At 34.6% G+C, this 21,376-nt stretch overlaps 1 protein-coding gene across 9 annotated transcripts in view; it reads left to right on the top strand.

The window, feature by feature from the left end:
* Positions 1–21,376, top strand: part of NFIB (nuclear factor I/B) — a 257,564-nt gene that overhangs the window by 219,692 nt on the left and 16,496 nt on the right. For 2 of the 9 annotated variants that reach the window (XM_010857013.1, XM_010857012.1), the window contains exons 9-11: positions 4,337–4,502; positions 7,540–7,622; positions 17,824–17,912. The exons of 1 other annotated variant lie outside the window; for it this stretch is intronic. In XM_010857013.1, the coding sequence (XP_010855315.1) occupies positions 4,337–4,502; positions 7,540–7,622; positions 17,824–17,912 (338 nt within the window). Of the gene's footprint in view, positions 1–4,336; positions 4,503–7,539; positions 7,623–17,823; positions 17,913–21,376 lie in introns of those variants that run through there. 6 more of the 9 variants (XM_010857014.1, XM_010857015.1, XM_010857018.1 and 3 more) reach the window with 6 other exon arrangements.

The following is a 21,376-nucleotide window of genomic DNA, read 5'->3' as shown; positions in this document are numbered from 1 at the left end:
TCAGACAGTGTGTCTGGCAGAACAGCAAGCTTTTGAAATCCATCTTCAGAAAGTTTCTTGGTGACTCACTAGGTTTTTATTGAAAGGTGGCTGAATGACAGGTAGGAAGTTTGTTGCCCCAAAGGGGAACATTTGTGAAGATGTTCTTGGTCTGATGTTTTAGGATTTCCATTGGATAAAGAGAAAATTAAGGCCGAAAGTCCATTGACAAAAATGTCCTGAGCTGGAGTTCACACCTCTGAAATACCTGGTTTGACACAGAGTGCTCATTTCAGGCAGGAGCGAAGTATGAGCTAAAATAAACACAGGCAAAAGACCTTACAGTTGTATTTATAGACCAACTATTAGGTATTAAAATAAGCTTTGGTAATGTAAACATTTTCAGTGTTTGATGACTACCTGAATATTCTTTGCACAGACATGACTGTGTTTCATAATGAGTGACATTACCAGAAGTGTCTTTTATTTTTTTTTTAATGGTAAACAGTGTGCAGTGGCTTTAAGGATTCTTTGTATAAATGGCATAGCTCTGTGCCTTCTTCACTTCCTCAATATATGATTTCTCCTATGGAGAGGTCGCATCATGGGGATTTGGTACAAGAGGATTTTTCGTTATCAAGTAGACAGTGTACCAAACCTGGCCTATCAATCATCATCATATCCAAAGTCTGTAATGTAATTTCAATCTTAGGGTTTGGTATTTGGCTTTGCTATTTTACCTCCAAGACTCCTATCTACTTCCAACCACCATTTTTAATGCTCTGAGGGATTTTCGTAAGTGTTCTGTCATTAATGCTTTTCATTTACTAAAATGCCAGCAAATAGCGTGTGCATATTAATTGGGACTTAAAAAAGAAAGATCTGAAAAAAAAAATCCCTTTGGTGTTAATTGTTAAAGTGGAGCAAAATGGTCCCTTCTGAATTTTTTTTTAATAGCATATTCAGCACTGTTTTGGTTAGTTAAAATTAAATTACTTGTACTTGTTCCTCCATTGACTAGTAATACTAAGTATAGCATTCTTGAATTTTGAATTTAAAGTTAAATGATTTGTGTTTCAGAAGAAAATGTTCAAATGGTATAGCACTTTTAATGGCTATAATAATTATTATTAAGTAAAACAGGATCTTGGTATATCAATTTAGAAATAAAATTTGCTGTCAGAGCATAGATGCAGAAGTCTCAGTTCCATAGAGCATTTTGCTAGATTCAGCTGGGAACAGTGCACACAAGGTCTGATTTTAATTTGTGTAGAATTTCCATGAATAACAAAGTCTAATTAAGACATCCATTAAAAGTCCTTAACGTTAATTCAGTGTGGAAAATCTTAGAGTTCCATTGGATTTTTTTTTAACTGATGTCTTAATTAGGCACTGTTAGGGGAAAAATTATGCAAATTAAAATCAGGCCTTTAGTGTTCTGCATTTCTTTAATTATTCATTGCTTGTTTTACGTATATTTCACTTTCTTTATAAGTTAAGGGGGCATATTAGGTGATAATCGGCCTATATTGTTCTCAGTTTTTCTTCATATTTTCAAGGTAAAGACCCAGCTTCTGAGAAGCATCTTACTCTCATCTCAATTGAAAAAAAAAATCCCTCTCAGAATTTTGTATAATAGGAGCAATGTACTAAGTAGGATAATCCTTTCCTAATGCTGTTCATCTGCAGATAAGTTGTCTCTCTTTTCATATCTACAATATAAAAGTTCATCTATTAACAACCTTAAAAGAGAAGCTTGATAATGTGGCTTCATCTGTTTGAACCAGTAGAAAACTGAAAAAGAAATAACCCTTCCATTCTTCTGACCCTGAGTTTCAGAAAAGTTGTCTGCTTTGGCTTGGAAATTCTTCCTTTGTCACTTTTACTTTTTTTCAAATGAAAGAAACATCTGTTTGTTGGTTTATGTCAGTTCAATTCCAGTAGACGAAGCATGCAGGGTGGGAAAAGTAATATCATATTTGGTGGCAGCATTTTCTTAGCAATTTTTGTCATTTTTCTGTTCTGTGCTCTCAGGTAGGTACTGTCAAACTGTTTTGGTGAAGATAATATAGAGAAAGGCTTTTTACCATCGAATGTACCACCAATGATACAGCAAGATCACTCTTCTTTCTTGGGGGAGATATACAAAGCAGTTTTTGGCAATGATCACATAACCAGAAGTTGATGACCTGCTCTAGAAACAAATTACTTGTTCACTTTGAAAGGAAAAAAAGTAGGCCTTTTATTATAAATGGTGGAGTTGTTTTTGCAGCAACATTATACCTGCTTTTATGTTTAACTCCAACTCAAAACCAGTTCATTTGCACTTCCAAATAGGACTCTTGATATTCACCCTTTTGGCTCTAAAAATGGGGGGCAGAGGAACGGGACGGGCCCAAGATGGCGGCGGCCGATGGCGACGACTCGCTCTACCCCATCGCGGTGCTCATAGACGAGCTCCGCAACGAGGTTGTTCAGCTTCGCCTCAACAGCATCAAGAAGCTCTCCACCATTGCCTTGGCCCTCGAGAAAAAAAAAAAAAAAAAAAAAATAAAAATGGGGGCAGGCAGGAAATGAGTACTTGCTGACCTGTAGTCAACAAGTTGCCAGTTGACTGTTCCTTCCCAGTATCCTCCAAGGCTGCCCTGATTTTGCTTGTTAAGTCGAGCAACTCAGAAGCCTTGTCCTCCCCGCGGCAATTTGGAGATTAATTGCATTGCTGCTGCACTGGGTAGAGTGAGACAGCCATGCTATTTAATGGAATATTTTAAATAAAATTAGTCTAAATATATAATTCTTTCCTAGGTTTTCACAGAGGGGAAAATCGGGTCAGTTTTCCTGACTTCAGTTAAATACTTAATTTATTCATGAGGAATAGTCAGGATATTCAAAAGTTCATTCTTTATAGAGTAAGTCCTGTGGCCTCTGAGGCACCCAACCAAGATTTAGTTCATATCTCTAAGTTCTGATAGTTAAGTGTTCTCAGCTGTTCATCTTTTTCTTTAAAGAATCATTGACTTGTAATTTATATGCAGGCGTTTAGATAAATATTCTGCTTTATTGCTTTCTTTGCCTTTAAAAGTGGTACAGATTATGAAAACTAAATATTTGTGGAGAATACCCTCATAGCAAGTTGTTATGTACATTATGTAGAGGAGAATTCCAACATGAATGCAATTAAGAATAGCATTCTGTCTAGAAAAATACATTCCAGTATTTCTTTCAAACAGTGTGCCCTTAGAATGGACACTATTTTTGTACTGGGGCTAAAACGCAGATAATAATATCTTTTCTATCATTGCCCAGGGATTTTCTCAGTTAACTCGCACAAATGTCAACAATCAATGTTTTATGCAACTCTCTAGGTCTGGCAATGGAAGAGTAAGAATTCAAAGATCAGAGTATATTTGACTGCCCTCTGCTTCACTTCAGCACATTTTAATTTACATTGGAAATCTTTTATTTATACGTGTATGGTCAGACCTAGTTCAGCTCTTTATATCATTATATAGACCCTGAAATTTTAAAGGTTTTAAATATCTTTCTACCTGTTTATATAAGTAAACCATCCCAAGTTGAGTGGAGACCCTAGAATCAGAGTTGCTTGATGTGTGTGTATGAGTGCACCTGTGTGTGAGCAAGGGCTAAAATTTTTGTGTGCTGAAGAATGGGCCTTGACTATAAATGATGATAATCGTTAAGTTCAGTGTGTTTGGTCTCCTAGAAATTCTTGTCTTTGTTGTCTCAGTGATATCATTATGGTGGTAAACACTGTGTTCTGAGAGCCAAAATTGACTCATTGTAGCACATGAAGAGCAGGAAAGAAGGAGAAACGCTGCTTCTAATTCTTACTAGCTCAGTGATGAGCCCAAGCTAGCATATAGCTTGGTGGTGTAGCCACCAAGTCATGTCTGACTCTTGAGACCCCATGGACTGCATCCTGGCAGATTGCTCTGTCAGTGGAATTTTCCAGCCAAGAATACTGAAGTGGGTTGCCATTTCCTTCTCCAGGAAATCACTAAGGACTTCTGTTTTAGCCTCAGGCTCAGCATCAAAGTCTCCACTTGAGTTTTCTGTCCTACTCTATGGAAGGCTCAGTTCTGCCTGGTTCTCAGGGTGTTGTAGAAATGACTAAACCTATATAAAGTGCCTTGTAGCTGAAGACTTTCTTTTAAATGCTGCTGCTGCTTCTTAGGACTAACCATTGATGAGCCTCTCAACTCAGATCTGAGAGGGCTTGTGTGGTGGTTTCACATAGCGCGCAGGGTCCACTCAGTCGAGTGTGCTGGGTGGAGTTGTTGGACGAGATAACTGCCTTTTGGATTGCTTCACCCGGCATTCTGTTTTTGTTTTGTAGCCTAACAGCAGTGGTCAAGTGGTAGGGAAAGTGCCTGGCCATTTCACTCCTGTCTTGGCACCCTCTCCCCATCCCAGTGCAGTGCGACCTGTGACCCTGACCATGACAGATACTAAACCCATCACTACATCCACTGAAGGTGAGGCAGCTTCACCTACAGCGACCAGTAAGTATTTCTGTAGGAAATGAGAAATGTCCATCGAAGGCACCACTGGATATCTGATCCAAGGTGGAAAACACGGCAACTTTTCCAGCTACTCAACCAGATGGAGATTTCTCATTTATGTGGAACTAGCAGGCATGATGTAGCCTGGCTCTCATATGCTCTCTCTTATCAAATTTCACTCCGTATTTGAAAAGGGAGAAGCTTATTTGTTTGAGTAAATAGCTATAACAAAAATAGTAAGTCACGCCTGCTTGTTCAAGATATACATTGAAAATGCACTAAATGACATAACAGTGTACAAGGTTTTTATATCACCCAAAGAGAGATTTGATAAATGTTAGTTATTGGAGCGTTCCTATAGAAATCAAGCCCCTTCACAAGGCAGACTGAATCAGTGCCTCTGTAAGGTAATTGCATGTTTACATCACTGTAGGTTATGTCATTGTGAGAAACAGTCACACGATATTCAGTGTAGAAAGCATTTCAAAGCTTAGTTTTAGGTACATGTCAACTACCTGCAGTTTCATTGTCTGCAACTGTTTTTTTTTTTTTTTTTTTGATTATTTACTCTATCATGGTGCATCGGGCGTTATGCTTTTTAGCATGGCCAGAACATCTGAAATGTCAGAGATTTAGCCGTAGCTAAATTGGCAGTAGCTCATACCAGTAACCCAAGCAATTCCTTTGCTTCTTTGTACAGAGTGCTCAGAAGTACACAAGAAATTATTGCAAAGCTTTTTAATTGGCTTCATCATCCAAGCTGCCAGCTTTCTAAAACTGGAGTTGATGTGCACAGGCTGGTAATAAAGTGGAATGGATAAAGTTCTAGTCAGGAGGAATTAGCTTGCTTCTCTTTGATTATTCTTATTTCTTAAATCCAGAGCTTCTATTTGCATTGTTAGAGCAGGAAAATCCCGATGTTCTGAAAATTCTGTGTGAAATTATAGAGATTCAGAGCCACTGGCTCTTTCTTTATTGGCCATTGGAAAGATGCTCTTTTTTTGTGTGTGTGGCCCCTGAAAGACTTGGCAAGAACCTTACAAGAAAAGTGGACAATACTTGGTGTGTACAGTGAATTCAGCATTTCTTTCTCAAAATTCATGAGGCCCCATAGACTAATAAAAACCAGATAAGCTTGTAATCCCCATTAATAATCATTAATGCTTAGTAACTGGTTTGTTGATAGAGGGACCTACACTAGTAAATACTTCCCTGAATGCACAGAAATGGATGAGAGTCAAGGAAGATTAGGATCCTTTAGTGCTACAGGTTAGCCATGTACATTACAGTCGCTAAAATACTACATCCAAATTTCAAAAGTGGATGCCTTGGCATCTTTAAGCAAACGAAGTCAGAAGTTTAAATAAAAGCAAGTAGAAAACAAAGATTTTTTATTTAAGTAGCTAAAATTTCCAGAAACTTCTGGTACCTACTTTTATATTGCCATTCATAGATAAGATTCAAGGAAAAATCAAACTGAAATGATCACAGCTCACTTATGGGAATACTGTCAGCCTGTTTGTTAATGAACTCTTTCTTATACTCACATACAGGTTGATCAAAAAGGGATCGGATTTGATTTACAAAATCATAAAATAGTCAAAAGGAGTATCTTGGTTATATAAAGATAGCTTCCTCAGTCCATTTTCCATCCTTCATAAAAGTGATATAGTGAGCTGTTTTTCTTTCCTATAAACAAAATTGTAGCTGCAACTCCGCAGGCACCACTGATAATGAAAAATTAGCCATTGAATTCATAAGTCAATAAAATTAAAGAAAATACAGAGGCCAAGGAAACCTCTTTTTCATGGTTGAAAAGAAAGAATAACACACACTTGGTGCCCACTCTGTGAAGGTGAGGCTCTTTAGTGCTGTGCATTGAATTCCAGAGATCTGGAGATTGAATGGGGGCCACTGGCTGTTTATGGCTGCCATTGTGTGAGTACTTCATTCAGGAATAAATAAAAGGTGAATTGTGAGCATCTTCACTGTTTTAAAAAGCTGACTTAAAAAAGCTTCACTGGATCAAATGAACATGGCAGAATTAACATATTGGTTTTTAAAAAGTCTTTTAAAAATTATTGTCTGGATTCCTCATCAATCTGGAGGTTTTGAACCAAATATTTTAGCTTTCTTCAGACCTAGAAATGTAACATAAATGATGACAATTTAGTTTTCCTGTTTATTCTGACGTGGAACAATGGGGTTGCTTAGTGCTTGGAAGATGCATCAGTCCTTTCCTTGTGAAAAGAAGCCAAAGTCTTTAGGACTAGGGAGACATTTTCTTTGCAAAATTCACTCTGCATCAAAAAGTACCTCAATGAAAAGTACGTGCAAGGTGAGACCATAATAATTTAAGGAGTATTCACCTTACCCACTTACTACCTGGTGGCCAAGTGTTTAAAAGGGGCTGTCAACTCCCTCCCTGGATCAATCACAAAAGATTGACTTTTTGTACTTCTGGAAAAGAAATCTTTTTTTTTTTTTCCAGAAACATGTACTATCAAATATAATAAAAGTTCTCCTTCATGTTAATAATATTAACTTTTCTTTTTAGTAAGACATTTTTCATCCTGCATCATCAAGTACATCTGCTTAAATGCCATCATTTAAAGCTTTCACTTTTTCCTAACAGACTTTCAGTCTGATTTTACATTTAGAACCACAGACCATCATTGATTATTCTGTTGCTAGACACCCAATATCTAGTAAAAAGTTACATCTAGAAAAGACTCTACTGCTTAGCCAGTCTTTGGTACTCCTGCAAGACTGTAACTAGAGTTTGTATGAGATGCCCACAGCAAAGGATAGGATATGGTTCCTGGATAGATTTGGTGGAGAAGGATAAACCAGACTTGAGGTCAACTATCATCTGTCACTTGGTATTCACTCACACAAAAGAGAAGAGAAATAGAGATACACTTTTTTTTTTTTTTTTTGGTTACAAGTCCCACTTCTCTGGGTTTCTTTTACGTGGACAAGGTGTTCATTTGATAGTTCACAATTTTTATCTTTGTTTTTGTTCTTCCTTAATCAGCCTACACAGCCTCAGGCACATCTCAAGCCAATCGATATGTGGGACTAAGCCCAAGAGACCCATCCTTCCTACATCAGCAACAGGTGGGCAAGTTTCACCAGGTGTGATGGTGTAGCCACGCTTTCGCATTGGTGCTTTCTCCATGCTGTCTCTCAGATCTGGACTTAGAATGGGGCTCACGGGACTTCTGAGAAAGAAACTGATCATTTCATTTTCCAAACTATTTTCTCATTTATCTTTTGTTTCCTGTCTCTCTAAGCAGGGTTTCTCAAATTGGCTCAAGACCTTTTCCCTCTCTGTAGCATATATCCATAACATCCATGAAAACAGTTGTTTCAGCTAGAATATTTTTCTCAATCTTATTGGCTATTGAGAACTTACCAACAGCCTATAGCTTTCCAAGATGAAAATTGCCAACTATTTAAAAGGCCATTAGAGTAGAAGAAATACAACACAATTCACAGTTTGTGTTTTATTTTCCTGTTTTTGAACACTTACATGTTTCTAGTTGTTCTACTCCTCGTTTTGTTTTTTTTTGGTTCAAGAAGATGAATTATGAAACTGAAATCTCAGGCAACGCATCATTCCTATTTTAATAGGTTTAAATTAGTTTACTGATTTCAGATGTGATAAAACACTTTTTTTGGTTCTGCTTTCGTACATCATTTATGTTTCAAGTAGCATTTTAAATTTCACATCTCATTAATGCTGTAAATTTAATGCAAATGAAGTGTTTATCCAAACTGTGAAAATATACAGCCAGGATTAATGGTAGCTTATAAACAAATTAGCCATAGTCAAAAGCATGGACCATACAAATAAAAACATCCCATGATTCCAGTTATAGGATGACAGAAATAATTCTAAACACTTCCAAATTTAAATGTATTTTATGATGCATATGTTTGCTGCTCTCAAGTTTTGATAGCAGAGCAGTTTGAAATTAACAGTGTGCAAAATATTACATATGGAAAAATAGTCTATAATGAATCAGAAAGAGTTTACTCTTAATTTATAATATACATTGTATGTGCATCTGAATTTTTACAGATGTAACAAGCCTGTACAGGTACTCATGTCAGCTTCTTTTGTTCTAGACCTGTCCACCTAGTTTAATCATGCATATCTGTGCCTCGCGTGGAATTTTCAAATCCTGCCCAGTTGCAGGCGAAGGTGGCAGACTGCTTATATTAAAGGTCACCACATGCAGAGTTCAGAGAAAATCATAAAGATGATAGCTTATTCAAGATACTTTACATTTTGCCAGGTTTAAAAAAAGCAAAACAAAACAAAAGAGTGAGAACTAACTAAAAACATCTGTACACAGTTATGAAAATACCAAATAATAATTAGTGGTTTTGCCAGCTATTGGCTTTTCAACATAATTTTCTGAAATGTTGCTTTTTTTCACCTCTAAAATTGCTATAATATGAAATGTGCTATAATTACTAGAATATGGTTCTGTTTGAAAAATGTATATGTTCCTTGTGTTTTTTAAAAAACTATGCAGGATTTATAGGTTTAGAAACTTATTCTTTTACAAATCATTCCACATATTTTCAGAGATATTCTTATCATGGGATTTGTATTCTTTATGACACATCTCTAGTTTTCAGTTAACTTTTAATTCATAGAATCATGCCTCTATTATTTAAACCTTTAGCCCCAAACACATTTAGAATATGATAACCACTTTCATGTATTTAGAAGAAATCGTCCCATCCTCCTGTCCTAGCCTAAGGCAGCTTTAATTTTTTAATTTATCACTTGTGACTATCATTAGAGCCTCTTGTAATTATGATCACAACAATTGATTATATAAAAGTTACTTCTCCTTTCACATGTCCAAGGATAAATCAAGAAAATTTTATAAGCATCAGGAGAATATTAGTGAATGTAGATAGAGTTCTGAGCACATAGATTGAAATATATATATGAGTTCCAGAACTACAAACTTTTTTCATCAAAGGCCACCACTTGTTATTTAAGTAGACAATGTCAAGTGAAGACCTCTTACAATATAAATATGATTTGATTGGTCAAATGCAATATATATTTATAGAATATATAATGTGTGTTGATCTTTAGAAGAAAAATTATTTGTTTCATAATGAAAAACACAGTGTTCAACTTAAATACCATACAAACAGATAATTTGTCCTTTGTATAATGAAAGAATTGGTGCTACTTTTTTGAATTGAAAGAGCATGATATGCTAATTCATAATAAGCTACAATTTAAGACAAGCAGAAAATGAATATATATGCATATCTTACTGTACATGTATATTACTAAACTAAGGCTCTAGTTAAAGGATTTCATTTAGTTTAATCCTTTCAAATTTTAAAAGAATCCTAGAGATGAAATTTCATGTTTACTGTATAGGAACAGAGGGACAGAAATGGTTTGAATGACTTCAGCAGAGTAAAGGTTACTCTTTCCTACAGCAGAAATGAGATTGATTTACTGTGTCCTTTCATTACTCTCCAAAGATTTAAAAGAGACCACTCTTCTAGCAGCAGGTTTTAAATGCATTCGGTTTAAAGTACTCAGTGATGAATGAAAAGAAAAATCAAGGGGTACATGAAATAAAGGTAATCAATCATTTTATATTAGCTAGGAGAAATTCAAAATTAGAAAGGCAATGGTTTTAGTCTGAGAGAGTTCTTTTAAACATACCCCTTAGCTTTTAATATACATGACCCCTTAAGAATAAATATTGTCACCAGGTACATTCTTCAGTTTATTGGCGACTGTTTTATAAAGATTTATCCTTTTAGGTTATGAAAAGTATTGATGTGCATTGTTGAGTGCTATTTTTTTCTTAGAAAAGAACTTTAATATAGCCTATATAAATTAGAGTTAACAATAAATTTAAAATTGTTGAATAATTTTGACTATCTTTTAAATAATCTTTCCACACAGGACACTAAAGCAGAGCTTTCAGTGTAGTTATTTCTAACGTACAAGGACACTGGCTTCTTAAATTGAATGAAAATATTAAAATTAACCCTGTACTCCACTGGTAAGAGTAATATGTTCATTTTGGCAGATCTGAATACTAAAAGCATATGCTTTTATAACCATTAACTTGGTAAACATGCAGTTGTTATTAGTATTTATACATCTCTGTGCTCCTTTTTATAATGATTATTACTGATCAATACTGGTTGCTAACTGCCTTGAAATAGTAGTTTCTTCTGACATAGGAATTTCACTGCTGTTATAAATGTGTTATCTCATTTGAATCTGAAAAATAAAATCACACAGTCATAAAGAATATTTCAAAAATATTTTTTTAAACCAATTGAGTATTTTCAATTAAAAACAGCCCTCTAGTTAGTTATAATCATTAGCTCATGCAGGCTGATCAGAACTTTGAAATTTTCCTCTATCTCTTAACTCAATCTTGAGTGTTGTTCAAGGTCTGGAACCAGATTCTCTTTGGAATAATTGATTTATTTAATGCATTCACTATTGGCATGGGGGAAATCTTAAAATCAGAACTTCAATTGGAACTTCATTTTTCTTTAACTTTTCTGTTGGAAGATGGTGTCATGGCTTGAAGAACTCATGGGTCTCTGGCAAATTGAACTCTTTAGTCTTTGCTGAAAAATATCTTTTTACCTTTTCAGAAGTGTCAGGGACCTCTTCTCTGGCTTAACTTCATAGAAGTTTAGTAAAATGTGGTGTTTCCTTTCTGCCTTATACTTCCTAAATACACTGTGCACATTCATTATGATAGGCAATGAAGAAACTACATTTCCCAAGTTTCATCTCCCTAGGAAAATGGTAATTATATAGCAGAGTGTTGGGTATTGCTTAGAAAATACAGAAATTATTGTATTTTTGTATAAATCTAGACTAACAATTTTAGTATAAACAGTGAGTATGAGACTGCTTCCTTGAATTAGCACCGCTTTCTAATCTGATCAGCCTCATAATGAGCTTGCTATATTGCAGGTCTTTTTTCTTTGTTATCCTGGAAAGTTTGGTAATGTAAAAGAATCAGTTAATTTGGTGGTCACTATTATACTTGAGTGTGAGGTAATTATAAAAGTTTAAATCCTTACTATCATACATCAATACAACATATTTAAAAAACCCTTATTGCAGGTTAGAAATAAAAGTTTGTAGCTAAGAAGCTTCTTGTTTGGAAACAAAGGTTTACTATTGGAACCAGCTACTAAGAGTTTTGATATAGATTTGAGATGGAGCAAATGGAAGGTCACTTTTACCTTCCCTGAAACAATGAACTCAAGTGATCTCTAGTTTATAGGATACAAGGCTTATTTTCATATCTCAAAATTATAATATCATTATATATGCTTATTATTAGAGCTTATTAATAATGCTACTTATTAATGAGTCAGTGGCCTAATCAGCTCAAGTCCTTCCATTACTTCTCAGTTGCATGGATTTTTTTGGTGCCCTGGCTTCCGCACGTTACATCTCTTGCATGGCTGTATGATGCTCTTATTTCAGTTTCAATCACTGGGCTAGTTTCTATGAAAATATTTTCAACACTTTTCTTGATCTAATTGTGAAACTAGAATTTGAAAGGACTTCTTGTTACGCTGAAAATTTCTGTTCTATCTTATGGCCTTTTTAAGACAATGCCTCTATAGGATTTTTTTTTTTATTTATCTAAGATATTCATTGAAATCTCTTTATAATATTTGTCCTGACAAATGGCATAGCCAAAGCTAGGTATATGAAAACTTCTGGCAAGGTAGTCTTTTATTAAAGGCAAGCAATTGAAAGGCCATGAGTGGACTATCAACAAACTTTTCAATAAAGTCAGGAAGCAGGCTATCAACACTTGGGCTGTTCTTATTGTGTCTGTTATCATAATTGACAGCTTGACGTAAAACCCTATCACATGACTTCTGGGTAGGTATGTAAATGGATAAGAGGTCACTTTTCACATATGCTAGCTGGAAAGGAAACACATTTAGAGGAAGTTTCACTCAAAATAATGACTATGCAAATGTTTAGCTTTTTGGCTAGTTCTTAAAAAAAAAAAAAAAAAAAAAGAAACCTTCCAAAGTCTGCTTTTATCATTCATTGATTCATTCACTTACTGGTTATGAAATGTTAATATCCAGATAAATTATTCTAGATAGCATAAAAATAAAATTATGTTTACTGTAATCTTAAATTTCAGTCAACACAATCACAAAGGGAAAATTGTCTTTTCTGAAAATTTTAACTTTAGAACCTTTAAGTAGAATCAGGGGGAAATAGAAAATTATAAAAATTTATAATTATGGACATTTTAGCCTTAAAAATTTTTGAGCTGTACATGAAAAATAGGGTAGGAAAAGAACAATGACGAGCAAACTGGTATGGTGGGTGGGAAAGGGATTAGGAGTCAGGAGGTGTGGTTTTAGTGTTGACATGGCAGGACATGTCTAGGCTTGGACAAGCCTTGAAACCTTCTGTCCTGCGTTCTTATCTTGGAAAGAGAAAATGAAGAGGTTGAACTATAGGATCTCCAAGTTCCCTTGAAACCTTAAATTTTGCAGGTGAAAGTAGCCTCCACTTAAACATAAAAAAAACTTTCATTTTCTAGTTCTTACAATTTATCAGTAGTGTTTATTTAGCTCATGAACTAGGCATACCCATTTAACTTAACTCTACCATGTTTATTAAATATTCAAGAAGCACAAGCTTCAGGAAGTAATATTAGATGTGACTTTAAGGTACCAGGATGACCTGGAATATCTTTTTCATTTTTATATGTTTATAAGTTCCACCTATATCATAATTTTATCTTGACCATTTTGCTTGTTCACTGAGACTATACCCTTTTCCTTCAGAGTCATTTTATCTACTCTCTGGGAGATAATTAATAAAATAAAAATCAATCTAAGAGTTTAGAAAGTATGAAAAGTGGAAAGTATGAATTTTCAAGGATTAATATTTTTAAGCACCCCACCCCAAAAGCACCTCCACACACCAAAAATCTATTTCTTTTTCTTTTTCCGGGGCTATCCGGAAAAATGAAGAAACCTAAAAAAACATAAAATACACCTTTCAAGATTCTGTCTTGAGGGTCCCTGTAAGGTTGGAAAATAAGAAGTGAAAAGATAAATTTGCCTGTGTTGATTATTCTGTTTACAGTTTAATGGTTTACTGGTTCAACTGAGAGCCGTTGTCATCATAAGAGACTGTTAGTACATGGGCCTATTTGCTGAGTCCAGCAAAGTAGAACGTTTTCTTACCTTCTTTCTTTTGTTCCCAAAGCTAATTGCCAGGCATTTACAAAAGCTCCTGTTAATAACAATGGAGCGCCTTCATGTGAATAAACAGACTCTTATTCTGAAATCACAGGCAATGCTGATTCTACCTACGTGAATATCTGAGTGCTCTGTAGGCTAGGACAAGATCCAGATCTTAGGTGTTTCCCCTTAGGCAGATTTTTCTGAAGGAAGCTAGATGGTCTCCATCCTTATTTTTCTGGAACTCATTTGAGTTAGACTTAGAATGAGGTTCTCATTCCAGAGCCTTTAGGGAACGTCATCCTAAGAACATCTGCAGTGAAAACTTGACCTTGCCTTCTTTTTAAGTTGTTTGGACTTCTTCAGCCCCATCTCTTCAGTCATAGCTTTTTTAAAGGAGAATATTAACTTCTTTACCTTACCTTCTGTTTTCTTTTGGAAATCTGGGCATAATTATTTTAATATAAAATTTTCCTTAATTTTCTAAACAATTTAATTTGTTTGTGGGTACATATAAATTGAAGAATTTAAATTTTGTCTGTGTATTTATGTAAGAATATGCATACAATCAAATCTGTCAAAGGGTCTATATTGTTACAAATGTAAGAGTTGCTACAAACATACAACTTCAACTAAATTTCTAAACTACTTTGCTCCTGCTGTTTTAAATTTGGTTACTATCAGGGGCAGGGGGTGGGGGGAAGTATCCTCCTATTTTTTGAGGAAAAATTATTGGAAAAATCACTAGGGTATTATTGAAACCTTGCAGAAAAAATTTATGTTAATGAAAGGCATATATTTAAGTACCACTTAAAAATTTTAATTAAAAGGTAATTGATAGCTAAATTACATAACACCAACTCTCTCACAGGACAGAAATTGAGGATTCAGAACCCTAAATTCAAATAAGATTATTACCTATCATTTTAAACATTTAAAGCCTAATATAAAATCCATTTTGGTTAGGAATTCTGAATCATACTAACACCAACAATATTTAACTTTTCCAAAAAGAAGCTTAAATACACTTAATATTAACTTTTCATCAGCTGAGAATCTGTTCAAAATTTGCTGAGTCAGAACTATCATATTCAAACAAGATTCTTAGAAACTGATTTTGTTAGGAATTAGCATCATGGAAATTTTCAGTGAATATGCAGTTTCTATTTTAATTATTTTGTTCAATCATGAAGTTTATTAAGTATTAATTGAAGGATGCTTTATGCAAAAGGAAGTTAATAAAAGAAAAAAATGAAGAGAAAGGCTCTTCATTAAGTTACCTGGCTTAAGTAGGTTATAACATATAAACAGGTATAAATATTTCTCCTCAGAAATTTTTGGAAATGTTGATAATGCCAGCCCACAATCTAAATAGCTAAATAAGTTTAAGTTGTATTTTATATTTTTGGTAACTGAAGGGAAGTCAACACTAATTAATATCCTACCCATTTCTTTGTCATTTAGGTTATTATTAAATATGTTCAGTGGTTGTTTTTTGTTTATTTAAGCATAATTGTCTGTTTGGAAGAAGATATTTTGTTCTCATGTACCTTAAATCTGGTTGAAAGTGAAGAGCTGTAGCGAGGTTTAATCCTTTTGAGGCTACTGCTGGGAAAGAAACACCTAAGACTATGTTGATTTTTTTTTTGTTGTTCAAGTTTTATATTTTCATATTTATTTTTATTTTTTTTTAAAATAATTTTTAACATTTTTAAATTTCAGGTATACACTATGTTGATTTTAAGTGTTCAACAGGTGGTCAAAGATAGCCTAGTGGACATTTTGTAGGAATAATAAACAGAAACAAGCAAAAAACTAGCAACATGAACATCAAAAAAACTGATTTACATGTGCATTCTTCCAAGGAGACAGTAGTGTTCCCAGTTAGCTGAGAACAAGCCAACCAGTGAGTGATGCTTAGGTTCACTTGGCTTGGTGAAGCTAGCTTCTCTTTCTGAAAATTTTTCCAGTGTAATCTGAGAGACTCATAGAAACTAACCTGAAATTAATTATTAGCAGGATTATGTAATTCTAAATATACCCCTCCGTTCTTCAGAATATCTAACCGACTCAAAATTAGGACTAGAGCAGAATCTATGAGTGGAGAAGGCACCCCACTCCAGTACTCTTGCCTGGAAAATCCCATGGACGGAGGAGCCTGGTAGGCTGCAGTCCATGGGGTCGTGAAGAGTCGGACACGACTGAGCAACTTCGCTTTCACTTTTCTTGGAGGAGGAAATGGCAACCCACTCCAGTATTCTTGCCTGGAGAATCCCAGGGACAGGGGAGCCTGGTGGGCTGCCGTCTGTGGGGTCACACAGAGTCGGACATGACTGAAGTGACCTAGCAGCAGCAGAATAATCTATGAGTGGTCCTTAAGATAATTGTTATGCAAAGCCAAACACCTTCAACTGTTTTTAGATTGTTTTCCTAGTATTGCTTGAAAAGAATGCACTTTGAAGGAGGCAAGTGACTCTTACTGAAAAAAAATTTTTTTCAAATTGCCTAATTACATTGCATTTCTGATTAAATGCTCCATGTTGAGAACTTTTAAAACATCATAAAATTTTGTTCTGTTTGATTTAAAATGAATCAAGTAAACATTTTCTCCTTTATGCAGGCATTAAGATCCATTTTAAGAATATTTTTCATTATAATTTAATTTCTTTCCTGATGTATGGCTTATTATGAAATATATCCTAAGCAAATTTTACATATCTTTTAACTGTCTACATTAAGTGAACTGTTTCAGCTTTTTAACTAGTTATTTATGTGATTAATTAAAGTTCTTTAATGTATATAATTACTTTTACCTGAAATCTCGATATAATTAAAATGCATGTTTGGGGAATTTTAGATGGTATTTTTGAGCCTCAGAGAGCTGTAGAAAAATAAGCAAAACCAAATATTCTCAAACTGTAGAATCACTATTATAGTATGTAGAAACTAGTCTTAAAGGGAAAGGTTCTTAATAGCCATTTTTTTTTTTTTTTTTTTTTGCCATACTGTTATCAGAAAGGATTAAAGTAACTTATCATAAGTTTAAAGGGACTTTGGCTCCAATCATCATCTTCTAGAAATTCTTACTGAAAAGCAGCACGCCAGGTTTAGTGGATTGCTGTGAATAAGTCCTCTTTTCAGTGCGAGATTCAGTTAATTTACAGCATAGCTATCTACAGATTAAAAACCATGATTTTCCAGTGTTTTTGTTCCCCCCAAAGCCAGATAAGTTTACTTTCTTAAGCATAAAAATAAGCAATATATCTTTTCAATAAATCTGCTAGCACTGTAGGGCAGCTGTTAACCAAACAGAGCTGGATAGGGTTACTGGAACAACCTCTGAAGGGCAGAGCTGATGATTTGGAGAGCTGGGAAGAATTTGTTTCAGCTAGTATTCAGTGCATTCCTCACTCTATTCAAATGTGGTAAAGGATTTCCAATGCCATTACTCTGAGTTTAAAATAAAGTAGAAACTAAATAAAGTATCAACTCTTTATGGAAAAAAAAATTTGCCAGTTTGAGTAAAATTAGTAAATATCTAAAACTGAATCCCTTGATGCTTCTAAACATAACTTAGGGGAAATGTTTATAAAGTGGGGCCTTTCTCCTCTAAACTGCATGTCTTCTGTGTTTTGCAAACTGCATGCTTAAAGTTATTGATTATTTTACTCAGTGCAGATGATTTGGTATGTTATATATTTTTAAAAGCTTAAAAATTTTTTTCTAAGATATATCTCTCTCTATTGAACATTAACGTTTGCTTTTATTTCAGCTCATTTTGTAATCTAATTAATGTCTAATTGTTATGTTCTAAGCACTTATTTCTCTTGTATGCTTTAATTAATAGAGAAGCATATTGCAATAGCTTTTTCTGAAATATATTCTAGGAATTTTGCTTTTCAGAGTAAGGTTTTCTTTGCCTTTTTTTTTTTTTTTTAAGTTGCCTCTTGGGAAAATAAGGTTAATGCCATGTACAGTACTAGTTTGCATGTGTTCATTTAAATACTAAAAACTGTAGTACTGCTCGATCCATATCTGACTGCTAGGTTTCAATTGACAGCTGAGGATTTGTGACTGGACCATGAATCAAAACGGCAGGCATTTATACCCCAGTACCAGTGAGGATACATTGGGAATTACTTGGCAAAGGTAACATTTTAATTATTTCCAACCCTACACTTACACCTAAAAATTACATGAGCTACAGTGTTTGTTTCTAACTAGCTTTATGGAAAGTATATATTAAAATTTTAGTTGTTTTAGCTATACCATTCCTCTTTCCCTACCCTCTTCCTCCTTATTTCTTATTGAGATATAACTTCAAATTAATAGGAGACTAGAGCAAATAGTAATTAATGATTAGAATTTCTGAGCACTGTCAGATGTTGTCAACAGTTTATAATATTGGTGAGGGTGGGGTGGGGAGGGGGAGGAGGTTATTTGACACTTAGATTTAGGACCTGAAAATTGAAATCATAGTTTTAGGGAAGACTTTTCAGCTATCTGAGGGTAAAATATTGGCTTTTCCCATTATAGATTTTTCTTTTTTCAGCTCTTTTTCTTTACTGTTAACTTTAAATCATTTTAGACTCATTTACTCCCTTCTCAAAGGAGGAAAGATAAAATAATGTTCAGATTAGTCAATTTAACTTTATTAGCAACACTCATGAATTTCGGTGTGGGTGTGGGGGGAGGTGGGGATTGTTGGAATCAACAGCTAGAGAAGGAATTTGGTTTAAAAAAAATTTAACTTCTGTTTGTACCTTGATGTGAATCACTGAGAATTGATGTGGTTGGCTGAGAAGATCACTCTAAAATTTCATTTTTGAAAGTAGTTTTGATAGTGTCTCATTCATTGGTTTTAGAAAGTAGGTCATGCTAGTTCAACTTCTTATGAATTATTTCAGTAAAGAACAAATTGTGTTAAATTGACAAATTAAATGATTAAAATTCATGATATAATCATATGTAATGAGATAAAAATTTATAGAAGACTGAGGTAATCCCATAAGGAGTTCAACAAAAGTAGAGCCAACATAATTTTCCATCTCCTCTCTGATTGTCATCTTCTCTTTACTGAGCATCCCTATGTTAAAAGTACATTCTCTAGTATTGGTTGTAAAAGCATCTTCATATGCTTGATAGGAAAAAAAGAGTAGAGTTTCAAAGAATGAAATTAATAAAATTTCTACTTTTTACTCAGGTAAAAATTAAGAAAATTAGTTAGATTCTGTTTTAAAAGCTTGTTGACTTTTTTTAATTCACTGTCTGAAATGAATGCCATATGACTTTTCCTCTTTTTAGAAACTAGCTTAACATCCACTTTAAAATGTATACATTTTTACCTTTTTGATATTTTTTCCATGAAGCTTATATTATTCATCCATTTGGGGAAAAAATACAATGTATACTTAGAAAGAAAAGATACACTCAGTGAAAGAAGATAAACTATTTATTTATTTAAATAGTCTTTGTTAGTATTTTAGAAGTTGATTTGACTTGGTAACACAGTGTTTGGATATAATTTTATTTATCCTTACATTCCATGTTCTGTTGGTTGGCTAAATGGCCCATTTCTACATATAAACCTTACTGTATTTAGAAAAAGTTGCAAGTTAGATGGCAAGTGCCTGTGTTTTTTTAATGTGGATGTAGCTGTGTGAGTTTCCAAATCTGTGGGTTACTGACTGACATTTACTTATCTAAAACTGGGTAGTATTGCTAAAGTACATTAAAGTGAAATGAGGGTATAAATTGCTGGAGACTTAAAATGTAACTGCACCTGGGTCCTAGTAATGTTTCAACTCAAAAACTGATGTTCCCAAAAAGAAAAGGTGAGTGGACAATGAATCATCGCAGAACACAGGGACTGGAGTGAATTAGTATGATGACCAAACTCATTTCTTAAGAGAGCTTTATTCATCTTACACATCACCTTCTTGGTGAAAAGTTGGTGTGGTCATCAGCTTCAGGTCATAATCACTCAGGAAAAAAACCAAGTCATTTAAGATTTTATTTTTTCTCTCCAAAATAATTTTTGGGGATTAGTAGATAATGATATGTAGAATGGCCTTAATGCTTCAAAAAGCTTGACAAGTGTAGTTGGTTTGTTTCTTCCCTTTTTATCATGATTCAGGGGATGCATAATTGATTATAGCAGGCGAAACGTTCATACATTCAACAGGTATTTATTGAAATGCTGTGGTGGGCAGTCCCAGACACTACATGACTGATACATACCCTCACCATTCTTAAAATAAGTACCCTACAGTTCAGAATAAATGAACTCAAAGGAGACAGCAGCTTGCTTTGCTTTATTATACTTATCCAAAATAGGCACAAGTAGAGTCTGTATTTGATCATACACATAGGCCATGTCTGTGGCACAACATATGCATAATTTATGCATGGTTTATAATATGCGTCTTGCAGTTATTTATGAAGCATAATAGTTTTTTTTTTTCTGAAAAAAGATATCAAAAAAAATCAGAAATGTCTGTAATGCTGTTACTTTTAAAGTAGATAACAGACATCTAAAATCTTCAGGCCATTCCTACAACTTTCGAAGGATCTGAATAAATTAAATCATTTGCCTCTGTCCTAATGGAAGAAAGAAAATATCAGGTTATTTTTGTTGTGGATCCCTGGAGACTTTGCAGTAGCAGAGGACGAGGCAAAGAAAGTGTTTGGTTTTATTTTGATTGCTGTTTGCTGCCATTATCTTCTTGGTATAATCACTGTCCATGGTCACCTCCTTGTGCCCGTCCATGTGCCCGGGGTGTTTCCATGTCAAAGGCAATTTCTTCCTCGAGACTGAAAATGTAAGTGCCCAGGGAGCTATGCGAGCATAAATCAAAGCTGGAAGATTTCCTCCATCCTCTTCTCTCTCCATGCATCCCCCAATCCCAGTGTATAAACATTCCCTTCAGAACTGAAGCTGACTCCTTTGGAAAGTTTTCACAGACTTATTAAGTTGCAACCCTGAAGGTGTTTTGTTGTTTTGACATTAGAATTTTGAGAGCTGTGTGTGTGTGTGTGTGTGTTGCTTGCATCTTGAAAATGTGATTTTTTCCCCCCTAACTCAAAGGTCAGGTACTGCAGTTAACCCAGAGTGAAATCCCTTGGCAGAGTGCTCACTTCTGCATGAGTCCGGAGGGGCTCAGCTCTTAGCAGGGTAATAGGTGATGAGTTGCTTATGCTGTTCATGAGAGTACTGTTGTGTCTATGCTTTGTCCTCTGATATGGACAAATTACACTGTTACATCTGTGAGTTATGTGGGTATAAACAAATACAGCAGTTAACTCCCTAACTGGCTTGCTTTCTTGAAGCTATAGCCAGAACATAGCTTGTACTATCAAATATGAAAGAGCAATATATTTGAATGAACAAGAAAGCCACAGGACAATCCAAGAATAATATAAACAAAAGTTATTTTAAAACATTGGAGGGAGTACTTTATGCAAAAGAGAAACTGGATTTATTGTTTCAGTCCCTCTTTTCCCCCTTCACCTCTTTCAAGAAAAGGCAAAGCCACAAGTGAGTGGCTGTATGTGTCTGATGGCTTCTATAAACATAGCAGCAGCCTTCAGATGGCTAAAATAAACATGTGCGT

Source organism: Bison bison, unplaced genomic scaffold, assembly GCF_000754665.1.
Source record: "Bison bison bison isolate TAMUID 2011002044 unplaced genomic scaffold, Bison_UMD1.0 scf7180017864376, whole genome shotgun sequence".
Lineage (NCBI taxonomy): Eukaryota > Metazoa > Chordata > Mammalia > Artiodactyla > Bovidae > Bison > Bison bison.
The sequence above is the reverse complement of the archived record's forward strand: the minus strand, read 5'-3'. Positions and strand labels throughout refer to the sequence as shown.